Below are 15,605 nucleotides of genomic sequence, written 5' to 3'. Positions count from 1 at the left end.
TGGTCCGAGAACCCTAATCTATTCGTGAGGTCAAGGGTTCGAAAACTGAAAGAAACATAAAAGTGTGTAATCTAAAAATTAAATAAATATAAAGGCTGCATCATTTTTTTTTTTTCATTTTAGTAATTATGCACAAGTAAGTAAGTATAAACATGATTTGTGTGACCATGAAATTTACTCTATTAACATGCATACAACAAATATTTCCACATGCAAAAGTAATTATATATTACTTTCTATAACCATGCATGAGAGTTACCAAACTAAGTATCATAAATAAGGTATGTATTGATATCCTCATTTTTAATCAACATGGCTAATTATGTGGAGTAATTTTGTGGAGAAATATATTGTGAGTTTCTGGTATAGAGGATCCCATATGGGCAACTATAGAGCATACTCCTCAAAATATATTTTGTGAAAGAAATTGAATCTTTGTAAAAATTGGATAATCGGTATAAGTATACCTGATTGAAGATGGTGCTGATAACGTGTTATGAAATATATAGAAATTAGAGGATTAAGAGAAGAAGGTAATAAGAGAAGTATTACTACTTTTATGTATTACTCTTGGTAATATTTTTGTGTGTCATACAAGTGAAATTACATGGCTATTTATAGTAGTAAAAACCACTATTACATTGTGGGCTATAACCTTAGAGGGTGGCAATTAGGGTTGGCTACTACATTAAATGTAATGAAGAAATTGGAGTGTGGACATTCACACCTTGACTAAATTAATTAACTCTTAACATACTCCATATTTTTATTTATCTAGAAAATACTCGTAGGGGAGTGTATCATTGTTTTTTTTTTTATGCAGAGGGGAGTGTATCATTGTTGCTTTAAGCTTCACATTTTTCTCTTACCGAGACCTAATAAACTAAACTTGCTTCAAAAGGCAAGAGTTAGCAGCAACGTTGTAGCCAACATACTCGGTCTCTTTCTTCTTAAGCGCGGGTTTTTCACCTCCTTGTTCCTCTCTTCAAATGGCACTTCTGCACAAATGAGTCTTGCATTATTATGGCGACATCTCTCAAATTAAAACCCTCCTTTTGCAGACTCAAATGCCTTCTTCCGCAACTGGTTACTCTTTCTCTCTCCTCCTCTTTATTTCTACCTTTTTTTTTTATTTTTTTTTTTATGTTCTTTGAGGCATTTCGTCGAACACTTTCAGGGTGTTGAATTTTTCAAGCTTGTAATTTTTGTTTACTTTTTGTTTCAGAGGTTTTGTCACACTGTCCTTGAAAAGGGTTCAGAAGCTGAGTTTTTTGAAGAGTTGGGTCCTAAAGAAATGGTTGCCTCTGGTAATTTATGAGTTTAGCTCTATCTTTCAGCATTTGAAATTGTGTATATGTTTATTTCTCAAGCTTAATAGATGAATCATTTTTGCTTAAATTATAGGTTATTCCACTTCCTAGTAATCTAGAATTAAGACCCTTTGATTTTATTTTGATGGGTGTGTTGGTTATGATTTTGGTTTTCATTGTCCCCTGAGTTAGCTAGATTTTGATGTGCTGTATCTATCTTCTAAGAAGCAACGGTGAATGATAATAGTATTCAAGTGGGGAGGATTTTATCTGTCCATAACAATGATTTGTGAGATTGCTTTTCGTCTACATCGATTTATATCCATCTATTGTTGCCCCCATTTTCCTAACGTCTCTAGCTCATGTTTTCTTTATTATATATATGCAGCCTGTGATTTGGTGTTTCTTCTTGTGTGTGTTTGGGGGATGGGTATCCTTCGATGTCCATTTGCCGGAACTCATATCTTTCGTATTTTATATAAGAAATGGAACAAACATGTTAGAGTATGCCTTGAATTTGTTTGCTCCCTACAAATGACCCCATGATCAACAAGTTGGCCAATTCTCAAGATTAATAAAACTTACTTTCACCTGCCCATGGACGTAGGTAATCCATTGTTAGTGAACCATGTAAACCTGTGTGTTCTTGTTTGTTCTTTGCTAATCTTTTTGTATCCGTCAATCCGTCATAACAAGACATGAGAGGATTGTGGCTTTACTTTCGTTGGTAATGGATTGTACTTCCATATGTAAAATATGATTGACACATGTAACAAAGCTAATCAATGAATTAATTTTTTATGCGATCACCATGGTTACAGATGTTGCTGACACTTCAAAATGGAAAAAGATGGATGCAAGGGAACTAGGATTAACATTGTCGATGATACCATATGGATCAAAGACTGTTGTTAAGATTCTACAAAGTGAAGGTTACTCTCTTGATTGCTTGTTCAAAATCTGTTTGTTGGTCTTAAATGGACTAAACTAGATAAGGCGGTATTAGTAGTTAGAAGGTTTGTATTCATGCTTGTATGAGTTGTTAACTTGTTACTTACTATCATACTGATTTAATATGGAAGGATTGGTAACAAATGGAATTTGACATCCTAGGTAATCACTTAGAAATCTTCAATTTCTCTCTCTGTGCCGCATTTTGATTTTTCCTCATGGCTGGTTTGTTGTGCTATACTGTACTCATCATTCTTTCTTTTAGCTATTGGCTTTTCATTGATCACCACCTCTTTTTTTTTTTTTTTTTTTACCCCTTTTCTTTCAGTACACATACTACACAAGATAGACTCTCTCTTAGGTTGCTTGAGCTGAGTCTTGCATTGTGTTTAGGTGCTTGGATTGGGTGCTTGAAGCTAGTATTTTGTCAATGATATTGAGCAGTTTGGTTTATAGGAAATGTGAACCTTGTATTTCTAGCGTATCTTAGCATCTTCCAAGCTTTATTATATTATTTTATTTCACTTTTTGTTCTTTGATTTACTGTAACTATGGTGCTTATTAGTTTCATTGTTCTAAGGTTGACATCGATTCATGCTGTAGCAATGTCATGGAAAGTTGTTATTAACTTTTCAGCAGTTGTCTTTTTTGCAAATCCATGCCTATATTATGGGATTTAGGCCTGAATTTATTTGAAAATATCAAAGTTTTCCCTACCAGCCACTACAGTTGATCTTTATTGATAAGTCATCTTCTGATTAGTTAATCTGCAGGTCATGATGCTTACTTTGTTGGTGGATGTGTTAGAGATTTACTACTGAACAAAATCCCCAAAGATTTTGATGTGGTCACATCAGCAAGTCTCCGAGAGGTGATGTGATGTTTAGTCTTAACCTCATACTTGCGATTCATTCATGAAGAATTTATTAGTAATTTTCTCCATTTGCCTTTTCTTGCAGATCAAGAAAAAATTTCATCGTGCTTTTATAGTGGGCCGAAGGTTTCCAATATGTAAGGTTCATGTCAGAGGTTCTGAAGTTGAGGTTTGTAATATCACTTCTCGCCTTCCAGAGGATGTTTGTGTTTTAAAATAGCCACTTGAGTGTTAATGGTCCTGTCTGGCTGTCTGTAATATCTCGTTGCATGGTTTTGGTCTCCAGGTATCTAGTTTTGAAACAGTGACAAACCATGACAGAGAGAAAGAAGAAGCTCATCTGCCTGAGATGCCGAAAGGTTATGATGAAAAGGATCTCATGCGTTGGAGAAATTCCTTGCACCGAGATTTTACCATCAATAGGTAGTATTCATTTCTTTTTCTCAATGTTACGTTGACTTTCTGGGACATCCAGATAAATCCATGTCAAGACAAGTTACCTTTGAGCTTCCTCTGATGCTTAAGTGTTGAAAACTGTTGATAGCGTGTAATTTAAAATAGTTTAACTTGACACAGGCTCTGCATAAGTGCATCAATTACATTTTAATAACCATAAGAAGGTTCTGCCTGCACTGATGTCATACAAGTATTATTTTGAGTTTCCAATAAAATATATACAAGTCTATCACAATTTGAACTTTTTTTCTCCAAAGGTATCAAAGAGCTATGAAAGAGCATTTTTGCTGAATGTACCTTGCCCTTGTATATGTGCTCAAATCTGGGATAAAGTTCCTTCAGGGTATCTATGATTCATTAATTCTACAGTCAGATGTCCTGAACATAAATCTAATAACTCAGTGTCGCTGAAGAATATGTGAATGTGCAAACTATTTTAATTAGATTACAATACAAAAAAAATGACAATTCATGTTTTTGTCTTTCTTTCCCTTCATCATCCTCTCTAAAAAAAAAAAAAAAAATACTTGACTACAAACTCTAAGAAAAGAAGATTGAATGTTAGCTTGATGACAATCAGGCATCCAAAGCAAAATAATTGAGATAACCATTATGTGGAATGGAAAGAGTTAAGCCCTGGGTAGAGATTATTTGGACAAACAAGATGGAAGAAAGTTGTGGGCACCAAATTGCTGAGATCACCAGGATCTGAATTCTCAATAGTGGAGTAACAGATTCTTCAAAAGTTTTTTCTTAAGATCATTGACTTATTCACATCAATTTTTTTTCTGGCTCTTCACCCTTTTGGAAATCAGTAATTATAGGCTGTAGGGTTGGATCTAATGCACACTATTTGCATACCCTATGCTTTGTGTGTGTGTAATCTTAGATTTATATCATAAAAACCAATTTGGCTTGATGGCACATGCACTTAATGCAAAGTGTCATCTAAGCTCACCTGATCTAGTGTTCGATTCATGCCACCTTTTTCTTTTATCTTTTTTAATTTTTTTTTATCTCTTTTGTCCTGTTATTAGCTATTAACGGGTTCTTCTCCTCCCGATTTTATTTTTTGTATTTCAATTCATCAACTTTTCTTTTTATTTCAAATAAAAAAACAAAAAATTTTAAAACTAGTTTAGTACTCCCTCTGTTTTTAAATACTTGCTCCATTTCTCCATACGCGGAGTTTTAGGAGAAATTAATAAAATATGGAGGTAGTGGGGTAGGTGAAAGAATAAAAAATTTGTAAAAAGCAAAAGTAGTGGAGAGAATTGGAGAAGAGATAATATGAAATTAATTAAATATGATCATGGTGGGGCCACTAGGTGAGAGAAATTAATTTAATACTGTAAAAGCTTTCCAAATAAGGAAATGGAGAAAGTATTTAAAAACGGCCGTAAAAGGAAAGTGGAGCAAGTATTTTAAAACGGAGGGAGTATAAGTTTTTTGTTTTTAAATTTTACTTTAGATTCAAATTTTCCTTTTACGTTCCAATTAACTTGTAAATATTATATGAAAACAATACACACTTGTCTTAATAATTGTGCATACCTTAAAAATAAAAAAATCGTTGACATGCCACTGATAGGCTGTGCACTGGTTTTATTTTGTTCTTGTTGCGTCAAGTCATCAGCAATCAACCTTGTGAGCCTCCAGCACCAGGAGTCATTTCTAGTTCTTCTTTACAAGCTTCTGAAATCTACTTCCTTGTTGGGTATTTTCTTTCCGACATTGAAGAGGGATATTGTCCATTAATGCTGTAATAGTATAATATATGAAGTGTATCACAGATCTACTACATAATTATAGGTATTATCCTCCAAGTGAAAAAAAATTAGTGGGTGGTGTACTGAAAAGGAATCCATTATATGGACTAATTATTCCACTTGTAGATGTTAAACCCAAGCAGCCCAAGCAATGAATTAAGAAGTCAAGGGTTAAGTGCTGTGCCACTAAACAATTAAGCATCATTCATAATAGATTGAATGCTTAAGAGAGAGAGAGAGAGAGAGAGAGAGAGTGGGGAAAGAGAGAGAGAGAGAGAGAGAGAAGAGAGAGAGAGAGAGAGAGAGAGAGAGAGAGAGAGAGAGAGAGAGAGAGTGGGGAAAGGAGGGGGGGGGGGGGGAGAGAGAGAGAGAGAGAGAGACTACTGTGAGAATAAGAAAATAGTCGAGTATTTCAATAAATCTGGAATGCTAGTGTAAAGTGATGTAACCTAATCAAAATACCCCTAAGAATAGATTCGGGAAATTCGCAATATATTCAATAAAATACCCCTTAAGTAGAGTACAGATCTCTCTTTTTTTTACCCCTTTCTTGCAGTCTGGTCACAATGCCAAAATCTTGGATTAAGGCAAGTTGGACACAAGATATGTTCCCATGTATGACATGTAGTGTTTGAAAAGGCTCAAGGTGCACTAAGGCAGTAGGGTCTTAGATCCTAAGTGCAAAGTGAAGGCGCAAGGCATGTCGTTCAATACTTCAATGTAGTGAGGTCAATTCTAAAAATCTAAGGCTCTGATCAGGTTGCGGAAAAAAAAATAAAAATAAATTAAAGCAGCCATGGTGCCTTGCCTCAATGTGTCCTTTTGCCCACTTTAGCACATCTGTTTGCGCCTTAGTCTGTCTCATTGCGCCTCATCGAAATGCCTTGTCAGGCCTTTCTAAGTGTCTTAGGCTCCAGTGTCTAGACGTGCGTTTCAAACACTGCTGGCACCCTTACTCAAGCCTAGGTAACATAGTTTCTTCTTCTCACTTTGGGTTCTATTAAATTTGTTTTGTATATGACTTGCGAGATTCTGATTTTTTTGTTATTGTTTGAATAAATCTACGCTGTTTAAGTGTCTATACTTCTGCATGGATGTTTAGATATAATTAAACTCCTCAACTTATCTTTCTTGTGATCGTTTGCAGTTTGTTCTATGATCCATTTGCGCAAAAAATTTATGATTATACCAATGGAATGACAGATTTGTTGTCCATGAAGGTACTTTATATTGTATTTTTTGAAGTTGTCATCTTCATTTGTCATGTTCTGTGTTCTTAATGCTTTTCCTGAATATATCATCTCAGCTACGGACTCTAGCCCCTGCTCAATCATCATTCCAAGCAGATTGTGGTAATTTACTCAATACTTAGTAAACTGATGTATTATTGAAACATAACAACAATCATTGAATATGAGTTCACATTTTGTTGTGCAGCAAGAATATTGCGGGGACTAAGAATTGCTGCTCGTTTAGGTTTCTCGTTTACAAAAGAGACAGAGAAAGCTATACAAAACCTCTATCTTTCTGTTAAAACGCTGGATAAGGTATTGATAAAGGAATTTGGCCCTGTACATTGGGTCATTGGCATATTCTTTCAAATTTTTGCCTTTAAAAGCATTATAGTAATTAGTAAAGTGACTTTTTGCCAAAATAATTCTAATATGGGATTTTTGTATTCTCACCTTCCATCTTAAGTAGATTGTTGTGAGATTAAAGTTGCGGTATCAAATTTTTGCCCTTTTTTGTGTCGACACAGGGGTTGTTTAAATTTTTAATGGCATCTAATCATCAATGTACTTCTCTTCCTGCAAAACACCTTTCATAGCAAAGGAATTGTTAATACTTTTTTTGAATAAAAAGAATTTTAATTAAGAAGATTGTTCATTGTTAAAATCCATGGTGATTTTAATCTGATAGAAAGTATCTCCTAAACTTTCTTTCGGTGATTTCTTTTTTGGGACCATTTTTTAACTTGTCTGCATTTACTGTTACTGACTCTTTGATTTCATAGGCCAGGTTAATGATGGAGATGAATTATATGCTGTCATATGGTGCTTCTCAGTCTTCCTTCCTCCTTCTTCAGAAGTTTAAACTTCTTGAGATTTTCCTTCCATTTCATGTAAGTAGATAAAAACTTACTTGTGTGCGGTGCTTATATTGTCAGAGTGAATATGACTGATTATTTGCATGTTTTCCAGGCTGCTTACCTTGTTGATCAATCTGCTGGACAAACTCCTGTTATGTTGATGGTATGTATAAAATCGAGCAAGAAATATGGGCTTTACATTTATTGCTCTTCTTTTCTGGTTTGTAATTAGTGCTAGGTACAATGAGCATCACTTGATAGTCCAACATCATTGTACATTTGATTACATCATGCATACAATACATCTATGCTACTCCCTCCGTTTTTAAATACTTGCTTCATTTCTCCATGTGCGGAGTTTTAGAAGAAATTGGAGAAAAGTAATAAAATATGGAGGTAGTGGGGTAATTGTTAAAAGAAAAAATAGTTGAGAGAATTGGAGGAGAGAGAGTATGAAATTAATAAAATATAATTTATGTTAGGTCCACTAGGTGAGAGAAATGAATTAAATATTGTAAAAACTTTCTAAATAAGGAAATGGAGCAAGTATTTAAAAACGGCCGCTAATGAAAAGTGGAGCAAGTATTTTAAAACAGAGGGAGTAATTTTATGCTCGTTGTTCTTTATACTACTCCATCTTAAGCAACAAATAAGTTATCCTAGGTTGTACAATCATTTTAAAGCATAATGTTAGTTTTTAAGAAAATGTACACGCAGCCTGTAATCTATTTAGCTTAGTCTGTAATCTGAAAAATTAAGTAATAAGTACAATAAGGTTTTTTTCCCCTGATATGTGAATTTGAAAGCAATGCTCCCTCTGTTTTGTAATAATTGCAATAGTAGGGAGGGCACAAAGTTTTAGAAAAATTATAGGGTGGGGACCGAAGGGGGGATTTTAAAATATAAATTATAGTTAGTGGATATATATATTTAAGTGTTAGTAGGAGAGATGATAAAATATTTGTGTAAGGTGGGGTTAGTGGGAGTGAAAATTAATACTTGTAATATATTATTGGATCCTTACCAAATAAGGAATTATTGAAATTAATATATAATAGATGAAAAAGAAAGTGTTGCGGTTAATAGGAAACGGAGAGAGTAACAAAAACAACAATAACAACAACTTTTTCCCAAAAGTTCGAATAGCTGGACAATTAGCTTGAATTCCAGAAACTGCTTGTTACACCTATCGTGTAACTTAATTTCTTTGGCCTTAGGAAGCTCCAAATGAAAAATTCAACACAGAGAGCTTGAGTTTCTGCAATTGTAATAGGTACCCATCTCTGACAAAGAACATGGTTAAATCATCATTAAGAAGCATGACTCAGATTATTTATTTCTAATATGGAAGCACCCGCTGTTGAGGATTCTGTTAGGCTGAGAAATGCTGGAGAGGTCAGTGGAAGAGGTTTTCCCTTTGCTAATGAAATATGATGATGATATAGTATGGTTGCTGCAAGTTCAAACTTTTATGGATGGAGTCAAATATTGAGGCCGAGGCTGACATATTGAGGTGCAAAAATTGCTGATGAAGGATTGTTCTTGTAGAGGCTTAGAGTTATTGGTAGTGCTGTTGACTACACCATCAGTAGCAAGATGTTGATATCTTTGATGAGGACTTGGTATTCTCTAGTTGAGCTGATAAGTTGTAGGGAAAATATGTCAATTGACCTTGCATTAATCTCTGGAAGCATTACAATAGATATAGCTCTGAGAAGATAAGCTCTACATGAAACCTAATTGTACATGAATTAGGCAACCGATTATACTCATAATAGCAAACAAACCCATAGGTACCTAAAAGATTCCTAAAATAAATCCACAATATGATCAAATTAGTTTCTCTGTAGCACGGTTGAGAATTGGGAAATTTATGAACTAAGTTGTGCAAAAGGGATGAAATTTCACCTACACCAGATTTATTTGTCCAGCAGTATCATAGCTTTTCTTTCAGCAATGAATGTGCAGCACTGCAGCTGACCTTGTTGACAGGATGGACGTTAAGCTTGTTTATCCTGGTGCCAAGAAATTAATGCCCTTGACTCAAACTTAAACTCGAGTTAGATTGTATAAAATCAAGGATAAATTCTGACGGCTACGATCTTAGAAGAGGTTTTTTGAACAGATATTGATTTATTTTGTCTCCTCTTTCCTCTTTAAATCATTTGTGGAGAACCTACACTTATATTGTCTCTCTCTTAATTTTCTTCTCTTATTTATTATACTCACCATATGGTTGTGTATTTGACCTTATTTTAGTCTTTGAAATGAAACTTTGGTGATTTGAATTCTGTAGATTTTTATTTATGTTTTGCGATTCTTTCTTATTTGACATACTTTTTCCTGTGCAGAAATTGTTCTCTAATCTGGATGACGTGATTTCATGTGACCAACCCTGTGATTCTGTCCTTTGGTGAGAAAGTATCTCTTTCTATGCTAGGCTCCTATACACCACTGGTTAATTATCTTTGTGAAATTTTGGCTCTTATGAAGTAGTTGGATAAATTTGGAACATGTCCTTTGCTGCTAGGTGCTAAACAGGAAAATTTTCTCTTTGTTCTTTTGTCATGTGCGATAACTGTTTTGTACCTGGCACTGCTGGAGAAATTAAATAATATACACAGGAGAGTGACTGGACTGCTTACTCGTCTCTGGCTCTTCCTGCTAGTCTGGTAGTTTTATCTTGATATTGTTTTTAGATGGAATTATTCAATATAAATTGCTTTTTGCTGGTGTTTGTTATTTAGTTGATTAGGTTGCACAGTAATCTCTTTTTAGCGAAGTGCTTTTGTAAGGGTCTGTGCCTCTGTGGCGCAATGGGCTAAATTAAGACAATAAGACAAGATATGGTGATTGGGTCAGGCAGTAAGGTGTTTTTAAATTGCACAGAGAGAGAGAGAGACGAGGGAGTGTGCCTGTAGCTTGTGGGATTGAGGAGGAAAGAGGGAAGGAGAAGTGAGGGCTGGCATGGCTAACCTTTGCTGATATGAAGCTAAATCTTAAATGTAGTAAACTGTGTTAATACTACAGTAAGCTGGAAGTATAATTCAATCAATCAAAGCCTTAAACCCATAAGTGTGGTCGGCTACATGAACCAAAAGTGATTATTCCATATAGTCATCCCTAAATATCTTCCTCCTCCATCCCTTACAATCAAATACCGCGTTCTCATGCAAATCCATTTGCTTCATATCCTTCCTAACTCTTTCCTACCAAGGCATTTTTGGTCTCCCTCTACCTTGTTTAAGCTCTCCATGATCCCACTCTTCTACTCTTCGTATCGCTGCACCCTGCGGTCTCCGTCTTACATGCCCAAACCACCAAAGATGATTTTCCCTTAGTTTGTCTACAATGCTTGCAACATCCACTTTCTTGCGAATAACTTCATTTCCGATTCTATTCTCAAAGTGTTCCAGTACATCCATCTTAACATGCGCATTACCGTAGCTCAAAGTATAAACATTGACATAAAAAGAAGGGGTGAGGGAGTGCGTCGGGCCTGTGGGAGTGAGAGAGGAAAGAGTGAAAAACTACAAAGAGGGAAGGAGAAGAGAGGACACGGCTAGCTTTCTTGTGCTGATATGAACATAAATTTAATAAAGTGAATTCTTATCAATACAGCTGAAAGCTGGAAGTATAATTGTTGACCGAAAGGGTTAAATCTTTATGTGAGTTGAAATGCAAGCCTCTTTTGTGTGCAACAGGGTAAGCTTGCTGGTTTTCCACCTTGCATTGGTCAATAATCCTCAAGAAGCTTTTGTAGTTTGGACCTTCTCATCTCTTCTGTACCATGGCACGTGGGACGAAGGTGTAAAAGCTGCCAGAGAACTTTCTGAAGGGCATGTTAATTTTACGCCAGAGATCATTAATTCCTTTGATGATGTGGCAGAAGAGGAACTTGCGGAGAGAGTTTCTGAATTTGCTTCAATTGTGCTTGACTCTATAGGTGCTTTGACTGATTCCAAAATTCTTCGTAAAATCATGGCTCGCTACCCATCATCTCCATGTCCTGCTGCGGTATGAAATTAAGAACCTCTGTTGCACTAGCTTGCGTTTGCCACTCTTACACACTACATACTTCCTCTGTTCCCTTTTAAGTTGACACATTTCTTTTATCCTGTTTGCCAATGCACAAGTTCAACGATTGATGTCTCTAATTATGAAAAAGTATAATTATTTAAATTTGAAATTATGAAAGTATACATTGATGAATAGGAAAGTATTCTATCAAGATCCTACATGACTATGTTTCATCATAACTATAAGTCACAAAAGGTAGTCAATGCCAAATGTCAAATCGTGTCAACTAGAAAAGAACAGAGAAAGTAAAATACAGTATGCTCCCATTCTGCAGTTCTTCAGAAATTTTCTGAGGCATTTTTTAAAATCTCCTGTTCATTGTGAGTCTGTAGGTATTTATATCAAAGAATGCTGGTAAAGCAGCTACTGCAATTTTTGACGTGCTGGAGGGCAACATTAAGTATCTGAAGAAGAAAAAGCATTGTTATGGCATTGATTACGAATTGCTTGGGAAGGGGGACATAGCAGAGACCAGATTTGTTCTTGGCAAAGTTATTATGGATACAATGAGGGGTGGGATTACCAAGTCTAGGACCAAGCTCCTTTCAGAGAAGAAAGATGGCTTCCGTAAATCTAAAGTAAAAGTTGAGCAAATGGAGTTTGGGAGGCCAAATTCAAAGGATCCTAAACATGAGACACAAATTTGCAAGGGCAAGTCAAAACGTAATACAGATGGTCCTGATGATCAACTGCACCAACAAAGTACCAAGAAACTGAAGCAGAGCATGAGCACAGATGCTCCACAGGAGCTTGTTAATAAACAGTTGGGGGAAATTTTAAGCTGCCAAAGTATAGCAAAAAGAAAGCAGCAGCATAAGAAAGAGGTGGTGAAAGATGTCAACAATTTTCTTTCACTGCCGAAAGAGATGCCACAGCAAGATTCTAAGCTGGAAATGAGACAGCACAAAGAAGCCGAGTTTCCAAAGGAGATCCCTGTCACGCTAAAAAAAGTACCCACGATGGCAAAACAGCTCCAAACACTGGATCCAAACGAGATACTTCATGTTCTAGAGACTTTTCCCACAACAGAGAAACAACAGGGTGCTGAGGTTCCTGAAGAGATGCTGGATGTGCTAGAAGATGCATCCAGTATATTAAAACAGCACAAAACTCAGGCTTCTGTCAACGTGTTGAATGTATTAAATCTCTCTAACCTTTTCGAAGGAAATGAGGATCCTAGCAAGCCTTACCGTAAACCAAAAAAGCAGCCAGCCGCAGGAAAGCAATGTCAAAATGGGTCTAACAAGAAAAAGAGAATACCGAAACTGTCGAGCATATTTAAATGAGTTGACATGCTCTATGATCGATCACCAACGCTTCAGAGCTCAAGAGTTTATATCACAACACAGGTTTGTATACCTTTTTCTATTCTCTCACCCGTGTGTGTGTGTGTGTTTGTGTGTGTGTGTGTAGGGGAGATTATATATTACTGTTATAAATTTAGAGTTACTCTGGAAAGTGGGACAGGGTTGTGTAATATTGGTGCCCCTTCGTAGATTCAGGAGTTTCTCTCTTTTACTGAGATGCCATTTTATACCTTCTTCTTTTTCCGTAATGTTTCTATGGAATCATTCTAGTAATTTCCTGTAAATTTGTTTACTGTTGGTGCAGGACAATGCAGGCTTTGAGGAAGGCTACCTTGCAATTCCAATTTCTAGTTCAGTCTGTGTCTTCAGCCTGTTGCTACGCGAAGGGGAAATAGAAATCAAGCTGCTCTATTAGTTATTATTCAGACACAAAATGTGTAAATTAGTTTAGTTTTGGTAGGAAATGAGTTAGAGTTAACGGAATCAAGCAACGGCAATAGGTGAATAGTGCATCAGCTTAAAATCATCTCGGTGCCTTGACATAGATGGAACATGTACCAAGTTTATGGTGCAATATAAACCATTAGGCACATATGAAAATTAGTTTGTGGAAAATTATAAAGATACGTTATTGTTGCTTTTCACTTTAGTGCTTTTACATAATTTTCAAATATTGTCAACTCCCTTTCTCAAACTAGTTAATTTAAAAAGCATACTACCTTATCTACTAAGGTCTAAAATTGTGTGGAAACTGTCTACCAAGGTCACTGTATGTTTTCAAATAATTTGATTTTATACAACTAAGTAGTTCAATTGTCCACGAATAATAAATTCTGAGTTTTTGTGATTTTAGAATGGCTCTTTTCTGTCTTATCACTATTATATGCTACAATAATGATTTGATATATATAATTAGTTGAATAAAGGTTCAATGTGGATCTTTCATTAAATCATAATTGTTCTGAAGAAAAACTTTTTGTGCATATATTGTCTATAGTGACTCATGAAGGGTGATGGTGAAAAACAAATTTGATTTTTAAACTTTACCAGCAAAACTATTTGAGATGTAGAATTTTTTTTAATTATCATGTATTTTGTTAAATTTGATGGTTTGGTGACTTGTACTAAAGAGTTGAACTCTCAAATTTGTCATGGTAATAATGTTATTATTTTTTGTTGGTAAAATGTTTCAATGAAGGACATTGGCAGAAAAGTTTCAAGTGGGTCTTAAAGTTTTATATTTTTAAAAGCTTGGGATAATTTTATGTGATGCAGTTTGGAATTTGGATCATATGCAGTTTGATGTAGGCTGACATTCTGGCAAACCATATATTACAATTTTTTATTTGGATTTTGTAAAATCGTACCTTGTGGAGTCATGTTAATAAAGTGACTTATGATCAACATTTTATTTAGTTAATATTCCTATTATTACAAATATTAATTCCCTTTTATTAAGAAACCGTCTTTAAATTTTGCATTTAATTATTAATAATGAAATCTAATGCCGACTTTATTATTATTTTCTTTTTTAGGAAAAATGCCAACTTTATTAAATAACCACAATTGTAATAACTTCTTAATGCAAGTAAATCAACTAGTGTAATCGCTTTTCAAAAAAAAAAAAAAAAAAAAAAAAAAAAAAAAAAAAACCTTAGTGTAACCAATAGTTTCACATATCGTATGAAGAATGCAATTTAAAAAGTATTTACATATATGGAATACATCCCTTTAATTTTAAAGTTTGAAAAAATAATTTACAAAGACAAAGGAAAGAAATAAAAATTAATCCATAAATGTTTGTTTTTTTTTTTTGAAGAAACCATAAATGTTTGTTAGTTAGCTTAGATACATGGTATTAGATATTTTTAAGTGAAATTAATACAATGTAATATCATTACTATGAATTCCTTATATTTCGTAGCCGTTTTCAAACCGTAAATGTTTTTTACAAGTAAATACATTTAATTACGAGCAATGAAATCCAATGACAACTTTAATAAATGTTAAGAGTTGTAATGACTCATTAATGCAATCAAATCAACTAGCGCCGTCAATAGAACATTTAAGGTATTTCACATGTCGGTTAAAGCATGCAATTCGAAACTGGTAAAACTTTGTACACACATATGTGTCTATAAATATTTTTTGGCAACCACGTGATTCTTATATGTATTTTGACCATCTATTTAGGATCAAATTCATATGTCTTTTCTAGACGTGTCTAGCTTAACATCAAAGCTTTCAATCTGTTGTCATTGCCTTTAATACCATTAACTCAATTAATTACAAGCTAATCCAATTCCATCAAATAAATGTACAAATAAAATTAATGACTCACCACATACATCCTAATCTAAATCAAAACAGATTCTCTAAAAATAACTTTCTAAAAATCAAGCTCCAATAATTTCACACATAATCCATATCAATGAGATATATTACCTTTTATACTTTCCAAATCTTTATGATTGTCATTTTTTTTTCTCAAACCCAAAAACATAACAAATTTTTTTTTATTTATTTTTTTTAACAAAGTGCATAGGAGCGTATGACTCTTGCACTAGGAAAAGCGTATGTCATCTTACCAAAAAGGAATAAAATAAAATAATAAAATCAAAATCAAAAATCAAAAACCCAATCATATTGTATACATTACACTAATACAATATCAATATTTTCCAATTAAGTATGCTTATTCGGGCCGGGTCGGGTCACGTGGGTGCAATGTATGTGTCACATGCCAGCCAATTTATGTGACCGTTGGCT

At 34.5% G+C, this 15,605-nt stretch overlaps 1 protein-coding gene across 1 annotated transcript; it reads left to right on the top strand.

Annotated features, from left to right (window-relative positions):
- The first annotated feature begins 818 nt into the window (after positions 1-818).
- Positions 819-13,626, top strand: LOC145563356 (uncharacterized). The gene is made up of 15 exons (XM_081623800.1): positions 819-1,086; positions 1,226-1,307; positions 2,132-2,242; positions 3,035-3,132; positions 3,221-3,304; positions 3,422-3,558; positions 6,508-6,580; positions 6,667-6,712; positions 6,798-6,907; positions 7,375-7,482; positions 7,562-7,612; positions 9,801-9,862; positions 11,154-11,466; positions 11,862-12,878; positions 13,141-13,626. Exons 1-14 carry the CDS (start codon positions 1,024-1,026, stop codon positions 12,813-12,815), a joined length of 2,292 nt encoding a protein of 763 aa, XP_081479926.1. The 5' UTR covers positions 819-1,023; the 3' UTR covers positions 12,816-12,878; positions 13,141-13,626.
- Positions 13,627-15,605: the final 1,979 nt, after the last annotated feature.

The sequence above is a fragment of the Chenopodium album genome, chromosome 10 (genome assembly GCF_948465745.1).
Source record: "Chenopodium album chromosome 10, dcCheAlbu1.1, whole genome shotgun sequence".
NCBI lineage: Eukaryota > Viridiplantae > Streptophyta > Magnoliopsida > Caryophyllales > Amaranthaceae > Chenopodium > Chenopodium album.
Note: the sequence above shows the minus strand (reverse complement) of the source record. Positions and strands in the feature narration are given on the sequence as shown.

Excerpts from the sequence above, each read along its gene's own strand:
- LOC145563356 (XM_081623800.1), top strand. The coding sequence starts at position 1,024 with ATGGCGACATCTCTCAAATTAAAACCCTCCTTTTGCAGACTCAAATGC. Across the intron at positions 2,243-3,034 it reads TAAGATTCTACAAAGTGAAG|GTCATGATGCTTACTTTGTT; the intron begins GTTACTCTCTTG and ends GTTAATCTGCAG. Across the intron at positions 3,305-3,421 it reads TCAGAGGTTCTGAAGTTGAG|GTATCTAGTTTTGAAACAGT; the intron begins GTTTGTAATATC and ends TTTGGTCTCCAG.